Here is a 16,486-nt window from a genome sequence, read left to right as displayed (position 1 = left end):
TTTGGTGCGGAGCAGATGCGTTTCCCGTTTCCACATCACACCCGCTTGCTTTTAATACACTTTGAACATTGACATTGCTGTCGCAGAATTGGTATTTCTGCTTATTGGCTTGTTTTAAATGCTTTATGTATTTATTTGCAATTTGCAATTTTATTTTCTGTACAGCATGTTGGTTGACCATTCCCTTGTTAAATGCGCTTTAGAAATAAAATTTGACTTGATTTAAACAGCATCACTAGGCACTTTAACCCTTACTAGATACAATATGATATATACTGTGTGTGTGTGTGTGTATATATATATATATATATATATATATATATATATATTCCCATCTCAAGTGAGCTCTTAAGAGATTTCAAGTGCCAGTTTCTGAATTTTGATTTGATGCTGAGGTCGGATTCACTGAGCAATAAAACACAAAAATCCAGACAACGCACCTGGCTCCATTGCCAGTTACTGCAAATGTCTCAGTGATGTTCGTTTGCTCTCTAGCTCCCAGCTGCCTGAAAAGTGGAAATAGTAAGAAAACAGGACATGACAGCCAATTGCTTTTTCTACCACTTTCAGTAATGACTGCAGGGCCTCTCAATTTGAGAACTTTGTAGGGATGTTTGCTTTGGTTTATATTCTTTTGGTTTCAGTAAGGTTGCATCATTACAGGTAGTATATAGTTTGCGTTTCTACTCTTCCGCCTCAACCTTTGCACAAAATAAATAAATAAAGTTGTCATATTTTGTCAGGTCAGCAAGTTGTTACCAGGTCAATAGCTCCCACTCACAGATAAAAGAAAACCGTGTGCCCAAAAAATACATCCTCTGACAGCATTCGACAACAAAGGGGTGAAGGTGTGTTTGTACTTTGAGAAGAGATCACACCTACCATCTACTTTAGACAAAAACCATTTCCCTTCATCTCTGTATAGTGGCTGAACATCACTGGGTTTCTTGAAAAGTTGCTATTGACCACTGTGTTAAAGCATTAGGGTGAAACTGAAAAGAGGAAGAAAAATGACTGAAAAGGTATAACCTCGCAAGACAATGAAGAACATCAAATGATATTTTATCTGATAGATTAAAGGCAAAATAAAGTTAAAAAACATCTTTGCCTACATTTGTCTAAATACGGAATTCTGATCATCACAGCAGAAGCAGTCATTTGCTTAGGATCCCCCGGTCAGAAAGGGCCGCCAACAGATTTGACACAAAGTGAATATCCTTCACATTAGCAGTGCTAAGGTGCGAAGACCATTGACCTCCCTAAAGAGGGCCCATATGTTAAACCTGCACCTCTCACACTGGTTGCTTCTCTGTTACAGAGAGAGAGAGAGAGAGAAAGCGAGAGGGTCATGCACACTGAGCCAGCATCAACACGACTTTTTTTTTCTATCTAAAGTTGGCAAGTACGTGGGAGTGAAAAACAAACAAAAAAAGTGGGATAAGAGAAAAGAAACCAGTCTGTGGTAATAGTTTAAAGTTTTTTATGACCGTTTATGTTACTATGTTGCGCATTAACTTGCTAGTCTACCATATACAGTAGACTAGCTTTGGTCTGCTGTAATTGGCTGGCAACCAGTTGAGGGTGTAACCCACCTCCAGCCCAAAAACAGATGGGATAAACTCTAGCACACCTGCAACCCTTGTGAGGATAAGCGGTCAAGAATAACTAAATAGCAATACAACGATTCTAAGTCATTGACTTCTTGGCTTTTATTACTGCGGCTTGTGTATATTGAATAAAGGATACAGTTATTAAAGAAATGTATCTGTGCACTTTACACAAACCTGAACCCTTGTTGCTCGGGGCCCATAAAGGCTCAGACTGCAAACTTCACAGGTGAGCTGCAACGATAATCAATTCACTGTTATAGGCAGGCAGCAAGTTTTGCCAATGTTGAACATGCCTAGACAGTTCTATATATTCATGTATTAAGTTATCTATATGTGCTTTGCAATTGTCTGGCAACCGTGCCCTGTAAAATCCTAAAGAGAAAAAAAATACTCTAGAACTTATAGACAAATACTTTTAAAACAAGTTTCATGTACAATGTACATCAGCAGTGTGAATACTTTTATGTCAGTGTGTAATCATAGCTTTCTGTTTCTGAGGAATAACAAGTTTCTAATGAAGTATACAACCAGCATTTCATGAGACATCTTATAACCAACAGTTCATGTTAAAACATTATTTTTCATGTCTTTTTTTCTTCAGTTTTTGTGCACAATTTCCAAGTAGTTTGATGCCAAAGAGGCTTTGTTGAATTAAGGTTACGTCTCTATTCATTTTCTTCCAGGTCAACGCGCCATCCTCAGAAGAGGTTTTTAAGTGGAAGAGACAACTAAAGCACCCTGCATGGATGTCATCTTTCACCTTTGCCGACTAGGTCACGCAAAAAGTCATCTTGAACTTAGTTGTTTTTTTTTCAATGAGTGTTAAAAGCTATTCACGTACAATGATAAATGAGCATCTCTGTGATTTATCAGTTATCGATATATTGACATGGTCTTTACAACTCGGACTTTTGTACATTATTGAGTTACCTAGATCTCTATGTGTACTGGCAGGAGAATGGTGATCTTATCTTCTTAAAAGGACACAGCTAATAGTTGGTGCAGGCATAACTCGTGTGGTATTACAAGCTTTAGGCTGCATTTTTATGCATGTTATTCAAATTAAATTAAGAAACTAAAGTGAAAGTGCTATCATGATCTCCACCCACACAACGTCACAAGTACTCCACTTTTTAGGCAACTCCTCCAGGCAGGCAAGTCACATTCACGTGAGTACATGAAGGCAACCACTGCTGACACTTAAAAGGAAGAAAGGAAACTTTTTTTTTCTTGTTGGGTTTTTTGTTTGTTTGTGTTTGTTTGTTTTCTTTTGTTTGGGTAGTGTTTAGGCTTTAAATATTACATTAATTTTTAATGTTTTTTTTTTTTTTTTAATTTCGATTTCACAAATGATCCCCCAGGTGTTTTGGGTTGTTGTTGTATTGTCCAGCTATGTGACTTCCTATGAGGCATTCAAGTGTCCACAAATCTGCCACTGCACAGCCTCCAGCTTCCAATGCAGCAATGACACACAACTGGCATCGGAGAATGACACCACATCCATGTAAGTACCTGTCTGTGTAAAATATCCTTCTTTATGGATCTTGGCAATCTTTTTCTAAGTAATTATTGGAAAAGAATAAACTGTAGAGTAAGCATTTGCAATCTATATATATTTAACAGAGTTCTCAAACATCTGGATCTCAAAGAACTTCCAACCCATGCCTTCAAAGACCTGATCAACATAAAAGTTATGTAAGTTCTTGCATACAATATATTGAAGTATATTTTATTTAGCTGAATTAAGATGAGCAGTACAAGTACTGAAATTTGTAACAAAAGAAATTATAGAGGCAGGAATTAAAAACTGCTCCAGACAATTGACATAATGCTAAACTAAACATCAGATTAGGCACGTGTCATGAATATTCTTTTCCTAATACGTAATTATATTTGACTACATTTATTAATCTGGGTTTATGTGCACTTAAATCTAAAGGAAAGCTATGTTGTTCTATTTGTTATAATGCATTCATTGGCCACAATATTAGGTAGTATTCTGCACAACACATTACACAACTGTAGCTGTAAAAACGTGCCTTGCCAAATTTAATAATACCAATTTAATGTTTGATGAGGCTAATAAACTAAATCACTGCCAGCCATACCTCCAAAAAATAGTGACAGTGATAGCGTGGAAAAAGGCATGTTTGCTTTAACTGTTGTGTATTATTTTGACATTTGGTGCAATGATGCAATGAATGAACGGTTCAAAATAAATTGTGGGATTTTGGTCGCTACACAAATTGAGATACAGTAAACTAAGAAAAGAAAAAAAAAACAGGACGTAAGAAGGAAAAAAAAGAGGTCAGTTATTGTCAGTTATCAGAAAACAAAACAGCCAGGGACAAATCTAAAACCCTGTTTACCTTTCAGTGTCTTTGTTTAGACGTCACTCTCAAACATTTTCATTAGGTCTTCTTGGCCTAGATGGGGTGTCAACAACCTTCTTGGAAAAACTGCATACTGATAAATGTGAAAGGTTGTTAGTTTGATAGAGATTTCTGAATGAGCAAATTTGCTCCAATTACCATCCCTTCACACAGTTTCTTCCACTTACTGTATCTGAGGTTAGGGAGCATTCAAAGACAAGTGTAATCTATCTAGGGTCAGGTCGCATACCTAGACAAACGCAATGAGCTTCATCAATGTTCTAGGAGATATTTGCTGCCCATATAAGTTGTTACAATCTGAGTGACCCCAAGCCTAGCTGCAGCCATACTGTACGTTAAAATTTGCTCCATACACAAGGTGAACCGCCTTTGCATAGGAGAGGAATAAGATGATTCAAGTGTATTATTCTAAACATTCTTTTATGCCAGTACGCTCTGGCACAGCGCACCAGTACTAGCATGCTTAATATTTGTTTCCATATACTGTATTTTTTATATGCTTTCTTGTCTTCTTACAGGCCAATCATCTTTTAGTGTTTCATTTTTTTGTTTATTTATTTAGTTTCCTGTCATCTTTGTCTCAACCTGATGTGTGTGTGTCTGCGTGTGTGTGCTACAGTATGATTTACTACTGTACTGCGATATGGATACGGACGCAAGCCTTCCTTTCTATCCATGGATTGAGAGAAATGTATGTACAGTAAACCACAGTGTTTATGTTGAAACAAGTTGTTTATTTGACCACACCTCTGCATTCCCTGTTTCAGTTACACAGAATTAATTCAGCAATAACACTTAACACCTAAACTGCTGGAATAGTGAGGCCAAGGCACAGACATGTTTGTGTTCAACATCAATATGTGATAGTTCAAATCCAGATATTTGCATCTGAAACAGTTAAAGCTAGAAATAGCCTTTTGCATGAACTTAGCATTTTTGTATGGGTGAAAAACCAAACCATTTTTTAAACAAAGAGAATATGGGAAATCAATCAGTGTCATTGCAAAAACAAAATCGGCAATGGCAACCATTTGGTATGTGCTGAAGACAAAACAATGGTGTACTAAATGGCAGAAGAGGTCATTTTACGTCTTTTTTTTTGTTAACTCAAACTGTAACAGCGAAGAATAAATAAAACCCGCCATCCCATTAAAAACAAATAATCACCAAGTAAAATAAAAATCACTTAAGTAGCTCTAAAAGAAAAAACAGTCAAACCTTAAAAAAACTACTACTCATCCGTTTAAGTGCCAAAGTAGCAATACTGCACCAAACAACTTTGACCAACCCCATGGTCATTAATCCTTGTCAAGCCACGACCTTTAGAAATATTAATATGAAAAATGAACATTTAATTGAAAAAAATTGCCCCTAAACTATTTTTTTAATGTATATCCCATAGATTTTGATAATGACAAAAACCTACCCACTGGGAGGTGCGCCTATCAATAATAGTCACTGGGCCCTCATTGAAAAAGTCTTTTTTTTTTTGTTTCCCAACGCCATTCATAGCCATGGTTTCATTAAAACAAAACAAAACAAAAAAAAAAAAAGACATGTGAGCACAAGTCATCGGCCACATGCACAACAACCAACAAGGCTTTGCTGATGTCACTTTTCAAGAGAATCCCCTTTTTACAATTTCAACTTGTCTTATGAACTGATTTGCATTTTCTGGCTAAGAGCCAGTCAGAGAGATTGTCATCAATACTACTTTGCGATGATCCCAGGGCGCTTGTATGACATCACCAGCAGAAAGGCACCTCGCAAAGAAAAGGCCTCCTAGAATGCTTTGCTCATTCATATGCTAGCAATATATTAATTCAAATCATATTTAAAAGGCAGAATAACAAAAAAAAATCTCTTAATACTTCATTCTAAATTGCTTATTACTTCAGGCCTACACAATGAATGTGTTGAGCAAGATTGTGTACGTATGCATTCCCCTTCATAAAATCATGACTATGAAGTGCAGATCAAACAGCTGAGATCTGCAAGCACAATGAGGTGAAAGTAAATCATGTAAGTGATGCTCGCTGCACTACGTCTGTCCTTTTCTCCTTAAATTGTTGCTGCAGCATTCCTGCAGCACATTATGATCACACTACAGCTGTTGTACGATGCACAAGTCCTCCTGAAAAAAATGATCAGGATTTGTCAGTTATACTTCTTATTTCAAAGTAGTTTTTTGATGTACAGTAGTAACATTTTAGAATTTATTTTTTGCATGTGAATCAGGAAATCTTCAACAGAATTATAGCCCGATAGGGCACAGAAACCATCTTGTGTTTTGTTGTTTTCAATGAAGTTCAACTTCTATTAAGATGTGGTCCTTGTGACATTGCCAAAACAACAAATCTGACATTTTTTGTCTGAATTTGTTTTCTCACAGCACTCTAAAAAATATGAAAAATCTGAAGACAATAGAAAAGGGTGCTTTCACTGACCTCCCCGATCTGAATTATTTGTAAGTATTTCTCATCATTCGTATTTATTATTCACATGTACTCACTGTGGTACTTTGGGTGGCGGCTCGGTGGCACAGAGGCACGTCCGCCTCACAGTTCAAAGGACCCGGTTCAAATCCACCTGGCTCCAGCCTTCCTGTGTGGAGTTTGCATGTTCTCCCTGAGCCCGCATGGCTTCTCTCCGAGCACTCTGGCTTCCTCCCACATTCCAAAAACATACATGGCAGGTGAATTGGACATACTAAATTGTCCTTAAGTGTGACTGGGCGCGTGAATTGTCGGTCGTCTCGGTGTGCCCTTCGATTGGCTGGCAACCAGTTTAGAGTGTCCCCCCGCCTACTGCCTGTAGTCAGCTGAGATAGGTGCCAGTGAGCCTGCAACTCTTGTGAGGGTAAACGGCTATAGAAAATGGATGGATGAGGCTACCTGCCATATCATTCAGATTTGGTATTTAGATCAGGGTTTTGATTTCAGATCAGTCAGCACACATTTAGCAACAGTAGTTATTTAGTAACCATATGTCGGTGAAATCCTAACCCAGATTGACAGTTTAATTTTAATGACCTTTGAGATACAATTCATGGACAATAACTAAACATTAGGTTCAGAGTCCAAACATACTGTACGTTTAACGATGTTTTGTCCACAAAGTAATATAGAAACTGAGGAGTTGAAGTTGCAAGTTACATACAACACAAATATAAATGCTCTGTATAGTACTGCCAAATTAGTTCATCTAATGTCGTATATTTCTCACAGGTGCATCTTTGGCACTGGGGTGATCCACTTCCCAGATTTATCCACTATATCCTCCGTGGCTTTCCCATTCAGCCTGTAAGTAATCCCATACAAATTAAAGTGTGCCTCCGGAGCTCGGGATGAAAAACATATATGGTTCATCGGGGAAAATGGCATCAAATGTGTTTTGTTTACACTGGCTTAATTAGAGCAAGTTAATAAGAGCCTGCAAAACTTTGTCGGAGACGTCATGACCGCAGCCACATTTGCTTCTGGAGGCCGAGCTATTGATAGACAAGTCTAAATGTTATTATCTGCAGCAGGCAACACCATCTTGCACAGGATTTCAAAGTCTATGAACGCTATTAATGCGCAATTTATATTGAAGTTCTTCCCAAAAGTTTTCTCCTGACAAAGGGTTACCTGAACTTATATCCGATCGACGTTCTTTTTATCGTCTGACTTTTGATTTGACGTGTCATACTACAACCCGCCGTTTGTAGGTGATCATCTATATATGAAACTAATAATTACAAAGTGAAAATCAAAATTGAGAAGAGGTGATGAGAAAAAACACCATGTTAATATAACTAGGTAGCGTGTTAAAAAGGAGGCTCCGGCGATAGGCGATCCATTTAACTTGACATAACTCTGGTTGGAACCACGTGAAGTGGAGAATATCCAACTTTGAAAAGGAAAATAGCAGGGCAATGGCTGGATTACCTTTCAACAAGAATGGTCCTCTGTGCTGTCAAAAAAAACTTACCAGTTAGACAGCTAACCATGATAAGGTAACGGGTAGCATATTAAAGGGGGGCTCTGGCGATGGGCGAGGGATTTAACTATTCTCACAAGTATAGCTGAAATTGCGTTCAATTGGAGAATATACGGCTTTGAATAGCAAAGTAGCAGGGCGATACTTTCTGGAATACTTTCAACAAGAACGACTTGTCTTTTGTGCTGTTGAAAAACTTAGTGGTTAGACAGCTGATTGTAAGCGGCATCAAGCCAGTGATATGTGGGCGACATATGCAAGTTAGTCAGCCTTCAAATTTAAATATGTTAGTCCATTTTTATTGGATTTTATCCCCTGTGAATTGCTGTTGATGGCATCAAAAGCACTCAATATTAGTCTGTCATTTGATCAAAGCAGCAACCTCCCACAAATCTGTCCTGCCATTTTCATTGGCAGAGTCTAAATTGAAGACATTTTCTGGTTCAAATCAATATCCATGTTGGCCAATTTCCAGAATAGCCCATATTAGCCATGACAACAACGATCTGACATATAGCTTCGTGGGGCAAGGAATGGCCCTGTCAATGACTTGACGTCACATCCGTTCCCAAAATGGCCGTCCTTTAAAACTAGAGTGACTTTGGGCAAGCTGTTTTTGGTAAATACAGATTGAGACCCAAAAATTGGAACATCACTTATTTATCAAACGTTACAATATTGCTCCCTTTACCCATCAAGAACTCAATTTAGGATCTCCAGAGGTACACTTTAAGAGTGGTACAGTGGTTGTGAACATCCTTTATGTGCACTTACATTTTTATTTTCTTGAGGCCATTTTGTTTAGCACTTAAATGTCGTAATGCCATAAAACATCGCACTGTACTAACCATTTTATCTAAAATGCAAAACCGCCTGAGTGTATCTAATTGTACAGAAAAATGCAAGCAAACATGGCCATTGAAAACATCCCTGCCAATTCCTTCAATGGTATGACAAAGATGACCAGTGACATGTAAGTAAATGCTAAAGACTTTGTCTTATCACATAATCAGAAGGGAGCACTCATAATTTAAGAATGCTTTCCTCTTTTATTATTATTATTTTGAATATTGCTTCTCAATGTGCTTATGTAACAAAATGTTCACTCCCTCAACCTTGGCCACTGTATTTGTTGACAGTAAATTTTGACCTTGACAGAAGCCTGATCGGTAGCGGTTTCAAGGAAATCAACCCACATGCCTTCAATGGTACATTCATCAGAACACTGTAAGTCTTACATGGATAATTTGAAACAAAAGCTTAAAACAAACTAAAAGGCTTAAGCATTTTCCTGGTAGTATGTCATATAAATGTAATGGCTCTCTCTCTCTGACTATGAGATAGAACAAACAATTGTTATGCAAGACTAAACAAAGGCTGGATGCGATTTTATTTTCTCCCCCATCCACACTGGTAAATATTGATCAGTAGATACAGTATATGCTTCAGTCAGCTAGGAGTGCTTACTGTACAAACCAAAAAAAAAAAGACAATTAACTTCAAAAGTTGAATAGGGAAAAAGTGGTATTGATTGGAGTTCAATCTTAATACAGTGGTACCTCTACTTACAAACACCTGTTACAAAAAATTCAGCATACAAAGCACCTCGGTAGAAAAATATTGTCTCTAGTAGAGAGTGAAAATTCAAGATGCGAAAGGCGACATTGTTGCGACACCAGTGCTCTGCCAATATGAATGTAATTCGTTCTCAAAACCCCTGATGTCTACCATATTTGTTACAGTTTGTGATACAGTTTTATAATTGATTATGTCGGCTTGTCCACATAGGAGACAATAGTTTTTGCTTTGATGTTTACTGTGGTCTTCCACTTTTCACCTTTACACATTCCATCAACAATTCACACGGTAGAACTCAAAATTGACGTTAGCCACAGCTACATTGTACATTCACACATAAAAACATATATAACATACCACTTTAGTATGCCTGACGTTAGCATTGTTAGCAATGACATCCCACAGGAAGGACTTTATATGCCCAAAATATTCCAAAAAATAAATATTATTGCTCCTGCGGACTTGTAAATGATTCCTGGATCCCTGGAAATGTAAAATAAAAACATACAAATTAAACATCCTAAAAAGGTGTTTCTGCACATCTCACCAACACACATGTACCATCTCAAGGCAAACAAGAGAACTGCTAAAAATGTATAATGATTAATGTGAGGGGTTTAGGAGCATTTTTTATTATTCTTTACATGATATGTTTTGATTATTATGCACCAATGCAAGTCTAATATGTATTACCATTTTGGATGCTTTTTTTAATAATTTAATAATATTCATTTAAAGGGTTTAGAAGCATTTTGGGGGGCTTGGAATTTATTAGGCTATTTACAGTACATGTAAAAAGCGGCTTAGACATTCTATTGCTAAAACTACCCCATTTAAACTTTAAACTGCCTAGTTTAAATGTTGCTCATTTTCTTCATTTGTAGAGATTTAAGACACAACAGACATCTGTACAGCATTCCAGAAGAAGCTTTTGAGGGAGCCTTGGGCCCGCTTTATCTGTGAGTTTTGAAAACAATATAGAATCATTTAACAAACCCAATAAAATAGTCTGTAATTCTGCCAGTCAATTTCGAAGCGGGATTCAAATGCAATTCTCAAAGCCACAGTGCGCCAACCAGGTTTTGAATTTAGAATTGACAAAAAGCATGACTGCCTAAATACGATGAAAGCCCCAGAGACGTGTGTTTACTCAACTGCAGACGGCATCCAATTGAGAAGAGTTTCTGCCTGCCCTTGTGCAATCTAATATTCCTATAGTTAGGGTAACCTGTTCTCTATGTGTACGCGTCTGTGCGATTCAGGGATGTGTCCTCCACAGCTTTGACCTCCCTCCCCCAAAAAGGGTTGGAGCAGGTAAAGCGTCTGAAAGCCAAATCTGCATTTGCTCTGAAGCGCCTTCCTCCGTTAGACAGCCTGGCTGAGCTGGGGGTGGCCGAGCTGACGTACGCCAGCCAGTGCTGTGCTTTCCACAAGTGGTACAGCAAACACAGGTAACATGACATCATCATGTGAGCATGAATACAAATCCATCCAAGGCTTGATAGGACACAAGGTGAAAACACAGTTAACATCTGTTTTTATATTTATTATAGGCAAGAGGCCCTCAAGAATCCATCGCCATTTTGTGAATTGTTTTACACGTAAGTTAAGAAAATTTCAGCTACGATGCTGATGATTCTCAAGACATTATTTTACTGTTAATAATGTATACTGAACAACATAAAAAACGTTTTAGGATTCTTTTGGGAGATTGTTGTGAAATTATATAAAATGTGCCAATTATAGATTAAACAGCTTTTTCTGCATCTGCTATTCGCTGAGGACAAATAAAGTATAATTGACTCCTAAGGAGGAGTAGTGAAAAATAATGAGGTACAAATACTTTGGTACTGGCTTGAAGTTGATTTTTCAGGTATCTTTACTGTAGTGAGTAGTACTTAAGAGCTATTTTTCTAACAACTTGTAATTGTTCGTCCTACTAAAGGCTGACATTTTTGGGGTTATCTCATTGATTATTGGAGTACCGCAGGATTCCCGTGGGATGTGAGTCAACTTTACCTTTATGGGATTGGAACCGTACAGGATACAAAGTTAACACAAGGAGTTGAGAATGGGGATTATGTGGGGGGGGGTTTTGTAGCTGACCTCTAAAATGGGAGAGGTAAGGGAATAGGAGGCATTTTGAATGTAAGCAGGATGGAATGGGATTCGTTTTCAGGGACGTTTTTTTTTTTTTAAAGGTAATTCGGGACAAGATTGGATAGGACTTTCCTGAGTGTGGGATGGCATGGAGGTCAAAATCCAATCACATGTCACCCTCTACTCCAGTTGCGGGCAAATCCAGTCCTCTATAGCCACAATCCAGCCTGTTTTTGATGTTTGCCAATACACCTGATTCAAACAATTAGCTCATCAGCATGCATTGCAGAATCCTGATAATGAATCAGGTGTCCTGGTTCAAGAGAGGAAACCAAGGACCGGACTTGGCCCAACCTGCTTTATTCCGTAGAACAAGAAAAGAAATGGCGTGCACTGCATTGGTACGCCGGCTGCCAGGAGAGTAGAAGTTACCTAATCGTACTGAAAATTTAGAAGATTATTGCAGATTTCTAGCAGCTGGAAGGTGGGTTTGATGTCCCATGATATAATTTTATTCAAGTGGGGTAGGGTTTCCATTCACTGTCAATAGATAAACTGAATGTCTGGTATGGAATGGCAAAGTTATTTGGCTGTCCTTTCAAATGCATTCAAAAGTAATTTTTTCTTCCATATTATGAAGTGGTAACAAAAAAAAAAGGGAAGGGCAAATATCTACCTGTACATTTTATTCCTTTGTAAAAACAGGCCAGTTAATCTTTTTTTTTTTTTTTTTTTTTTTTTTACCTCGACGGGTAATAACCCAATATAATCAAGAGGGTTAAAGTCAACTGCGAACTGGGTCCCATAAGTTGGTTTCAGAGGTTCCGTGGCTTTATTGTGACTTCATGGATTGTGTTGGTTTTGTTGTTTGAACAAGGTGGTGTTCATACACGGTTCATTTTGTACACCAATTAGAAAAAAATAAATAACTACCTTGAATTTGAAAATACAGTAATTTAGATTTAATTTTTCACTAAATAAGGGTTTGACGAAGGCGCATATGAATCTGGTGGGGTTCAGTGCCTCCAACGAGGTTAAGAACCATTGACCCAGTCTTTTTTTTACAATAGTATTTGTTCTTCCACTTAAGCAAGTTTGACTTAACAGTCAGTTGCTTTAAGTATTGTGTTGAAGAACATCCATTACTGCTTGACACCTCCTCCTCCTCAAGCTGGTCACACACTGCTGCAGGATGGTATTCTACTCCTCAGCGTCAGTTTTCAGCCAATTTAGCGGTGATGGCCACTCTAGCGCAAACAGTACACCCGAACTGACCCCGATGGTCTTTGGTTTGGACAAGGTCAAGACTGTTGGCAGGTCACTCCATTCTTTCATAAACCAAATTCCAAAGGTAGTACAGTATTTGATAAATTATTTTATGAGGGGGTAGTGTGAGTGGTAAGCATATCTGCCTCAAAATTCTGAGGTTTGAATCCAGACACTTAATAGAATCGCCCATGCTCCCAGCATTTTTGGTTGCCAATTTGGTTGTTCGCTGATGATTTTGCAGGGTTGTTTTTCCTTAAGAATCCCTACAAAAAGCCAGCAGGACAACTAAAACAAAAAAAAAAATGACTAGGGTGGCCTGATTTTCAAATTTGAAAACAAGTTCGCTGAAATAGGCAATAAATTATTATTTATAACAATCGCAAGTCAAGCTGGTGATAGGTGGGTGTGTTAATGGATGACATGTCAATGCACTTAGCATGATCCTAGCTTTTTTGCTAGCTCCAGATGTAAAATTTGTATTCCCTGTTCCTGCAACTTGGTCTGTTCTTCACACGCTATTCATTTTTGTATGATGCATTCAAGTAGCATTTCTTTTTATGTTTGAGGTTTCTGTGTGTGAGTGGACAGTGAACGCACCTCCAGTCAACTGCGTAAGCGAGAAGAGCAACTGCTTTCTTTTGCTTCTCCAAAAAATTCTGATGTCTTTTCCCATGATTCTTTGGCAGTAAATTAGGAAGTTATCGTTCCAGTAGATGAGAGTAAATTGGGACACAACTGAGCACTGTACATGACAGTGCTCAATTGGGACACTCCCTACAAAATTTCAGGACAAAACAAGGGGGTGTTGAGTAATCCTTGGGACTTGGGACACAAGGCTGAAAATCGGGACCGTTCCGATTATAACAGGGGACATGATCCTGGAAGGGGAAAAAAAAAAAAAGTCTATTTGATAAAGCACTGTTTGCTTGTTGTATTACTTTTTACAAATTCTTAAAAAAAGTCAAATTTCTTTTGGTTCTCCAGACATTTTGGTCAAGACACAAACCTCTACAGGGATCATCCACATATTGAACATCTCTGTCCCAGCTACGCCGGCATCCAGTGCACACCAGAGCCAGATCCTTTTAATCCTTGTGAGGACCTCCTCGGCCCCATCCTGGGCAACATCACATGGATAATTGCCTTTTTTACTATTGTAGCTAACCTCACTGTGCTAGTCATATTGCTTTTCACCAGTCGCAAGTTAACCATCTCCCGGTTTCTTATTTGTAACCTAGCACTGGCAGATCTGTGCATGGGGCTTTACCTGCTGCTCATTGCCCGCATGGACTGCCACTCTCGTCACGAGTACTACAACCACGCCATGGAATGGCAGACGGGCCCAGGATGCGACATGTCGGGCTTCCTGACAATGTTTTCGAGTGAGCTTTCAGTTTATACGCTCACTGTGATCAGCTTTGAACGCTGGTACACCATCATCAATGCCATGGATCTCAACAAGAGGCTGGGCATGCACCATGTGGTGGCCATCATGGTTGCAGGTTGGATCTTCTCCTTGTTGGTTGCTCTGCTGCCCCTAGTGGGAGTCAGCAGCTACAGCAAAGTCAGCGTCTGTCTCCCAATGGATATCGACACGCGGGCTTCACGGGCATACGTGATGATTGTGCTCTCGCTCAATGTCGTTGCATTTCTAGGAGTGTGTTTCTGCTACGTGTGCATCTACCAGAGTGTTCGCAAGCCGGCGCCTGCCAATCACTACAACGATGCAAGGCTCGCCAAGCGCATGGCGGTGCTTGTTTTCACCGACTTCCTTTGCATGGCGCCCATCTCTTTCTTTGCGATCTCTGCCACCCTGCACGTGCCTCTAATCACCGTGTCTCACTCCAAGATCCTCCTCATCATTTTTTATCCCATCAACTCCCTCTGCAACCCTTTTTTGTATACTATCTTCACTCGGGGTTTTAGGAAAGAAGTGCACCAGCTGCTCCAACGTTGGAGGAGTACTCTTATAACATTTAAAGGTAAAGGGCCACAGCTCCCCGCTTACCTGTATCCAAATAATGGCCAGCAGGAGACCACACTTTAGCTTCTCTACCAATTACCGGAGTGAACGGTTGCTTGTGACCAAGGCAAACATGATCCATCACAAACTACCGGCACAAGGAAGAATCCACCAACCGCCTGAACTGTACAGTTCTTCAAAAGCTTGGCTCAAGATGGAGAGGCTTCGCAATGCACACGAGTGATTGCAATATATTTTTAAAAAACAGATTAAAAATGTCCAGCAACCAGCTGGCTACCAGCCTAGGCTGTACTCCGCCTCTCACTCAAAGCCATCCATGACCCTCAAGAGGACGAGTGGTATAGAAAATAGATGGCGGGTATGGTTCATGTGTACTCTAAGCACTATGGAACAGCACACCCGCCACAGTTGAGAGAATAAGCACTAAGAATAATTTCAATATATGCCAGGTTGAGTGGTGAACTCAACGCCCTCACACTTAAGGGACCTGAGTCTGAATCCCCCAGGCTCAGACCTTCCTGTGTGGGGTTTGCATGTTCTCCCCAAGCCAGCGTGGGTTCTCTCCGGGAACTCCGGCTTCCTCCCACATTCAAAAAACATGCATGGCAGGTGTATTGGACACTCTTAATTGGTCTTTGGTGCGATTGGGTGCATGAATGGTTATACGTCTCTGAGTGCCCTGCGATTGGCCAGCAATCAGTCCAGGGTGTCCCCTGCCTACAGTACTTGTCCAAAGTCAGCTGGGATAGGCACCAGCAAGCCTGTGACCTTTGTGAGGATAAGCAGCTATAGAGATAAGCTACATATACAATGGTAGAAATGCAAGGGCCCTAAAAAATCTCTTTGATGATGCTGGTTGACGACCTAGTTGCCATAAATAATGCAATTCATATTTAATTTGTAATGTTTATATTTTATTGCGTGGGTAAACTGCTTTCTACATTTCAAAGAAAAAAAACTTCCATTTCTTCTTCTGTGGTTTACATTGCTAGAGGTAAATATGATAGTTTGACCAAGGTTTAAATTCACTGTTGGGAAACATCCATATATTAAACTTTTCAGCATTTTTCTGACACATTTTTGTGATTGGTTTCCATTTAATACATCATCTTTATCTTTAAGAATTATCTAACCTTAAAGTGTCAGCTCATGTTCAAAAGTATTGTTCTTTTTTTTTTTTTAAACTTTGCACTCAGTTCCCAAATGAGTGAGTCCATTTAGAATGTTCTGAATCATAAATTGAAAAAAAAAAGAAAAAAAAAAAAAACAAGGCTTTATTCAGTTATTTTAAACAGCCAGCTAAAGGTCAACCAAATCGTTCTTTACCATAATATTTTCAATGTGCGCCCACAAGTTTAAACTTGTCAAGCAGCAAAACCAAAACGGCGGGATCCATTTCTGATAAGAGGCCTGCAGTGTTTGTTACGCTTCCTAACACAACATACATTCTGTTCTAAAAATATGGCATATTGTATGAAAAATGTGCTGCCTTTATGCCATAAGTTTAAACTTATTGGAAATGATTCTATCAAAGTAAATATTTTGGGTTTTAAGACCAAACAAAGTTGCAC

At 38.9% G+C, this 16,486-nt stretch overlaps 1 protein-coding gene across 1 annotated transcript; it reads left to right on the top strand.

Moving 5' to 3' along the window:
- Positions 1 to 2,959: 2,959 nt before the first annotated feature.
- Positions 2,960 to 15,374, top strand: lhcgr (luteinizing hormone/choriogonadotropin receptor). The gene is made up of 11 exons (XM_088420910.1): positions 2,960 to 3,114; positions 3,234 to 3,305; positions 4,623 to 4,694; positions 6,396 to 6,470; positions 7,231 to 7,305; positions 8,880 to 8,957; positions 9,143 to 9,211; positions 10,447 to 10,521; positions 10,825 to 11,013; positions 11,116 to 11,163; positions 13,916 to 15,374. The coding sequence occupies exons 1-11, from the start codon at positions 2,960 to 2,962 to the stop codon at positions 14,976 to 14,978; spliced, it is 1,971 nt and encodes a 656-aa protein (XP_088277036.1). The 3' UTR covers positions 14,979 to 15,374.
- The last annotated feature ends 1,112 nt before the right edge of the window (positions 15,375 to 16,486 follow it).

The sequence above is a fragment of the Hippichthys cyanospilos genome, chromosome 8 (genome assembly GCF_059441005.1).
Source record: "Hippichthys cyanospilos isolate Australia breed blue-spotted pipefish chromosome 8, RoL_Hcya_1.0, whole genome shotgun sequence".
NCBI classification, from domain to species: Eukaryota; Metazoa; Chordata; class Actinopteri; order Syngnathiformes; family Syngnathidae; genus Hippichthys; species Hippichthys cyanospilos.
The sequence above is the reverse complement of the archived record's forward strand: the minus strand, read 5'-3'. Positions and strand labels throughout refer to the sequence as shown.

Excerpts from the sequence above, each read along its gene's own strand:
- lhcgr (XM_088420910.1), top strand. The coding sequence starts at position 2,960 with ATGATCCCCCAGGTGTTTTGGGTTGTTGTTGTATTGTCCAGCTATGTG. Across the intron at positions 4,695-6,395 it reads ATCCATGGATTGAGAGAAAT|CACTCTAAAAAATATGAAAA; the intron begins GTATGTACAGTA and ends GTTTTCTCACAG. Across the intron at positions 6,471-7,230 it reads CTCCCCGATCTGAATTATTT|GTGCATCTTTGGCACTGGGG; the intron begins GTAAGTATTTCT and ends TATTTCTCACAG.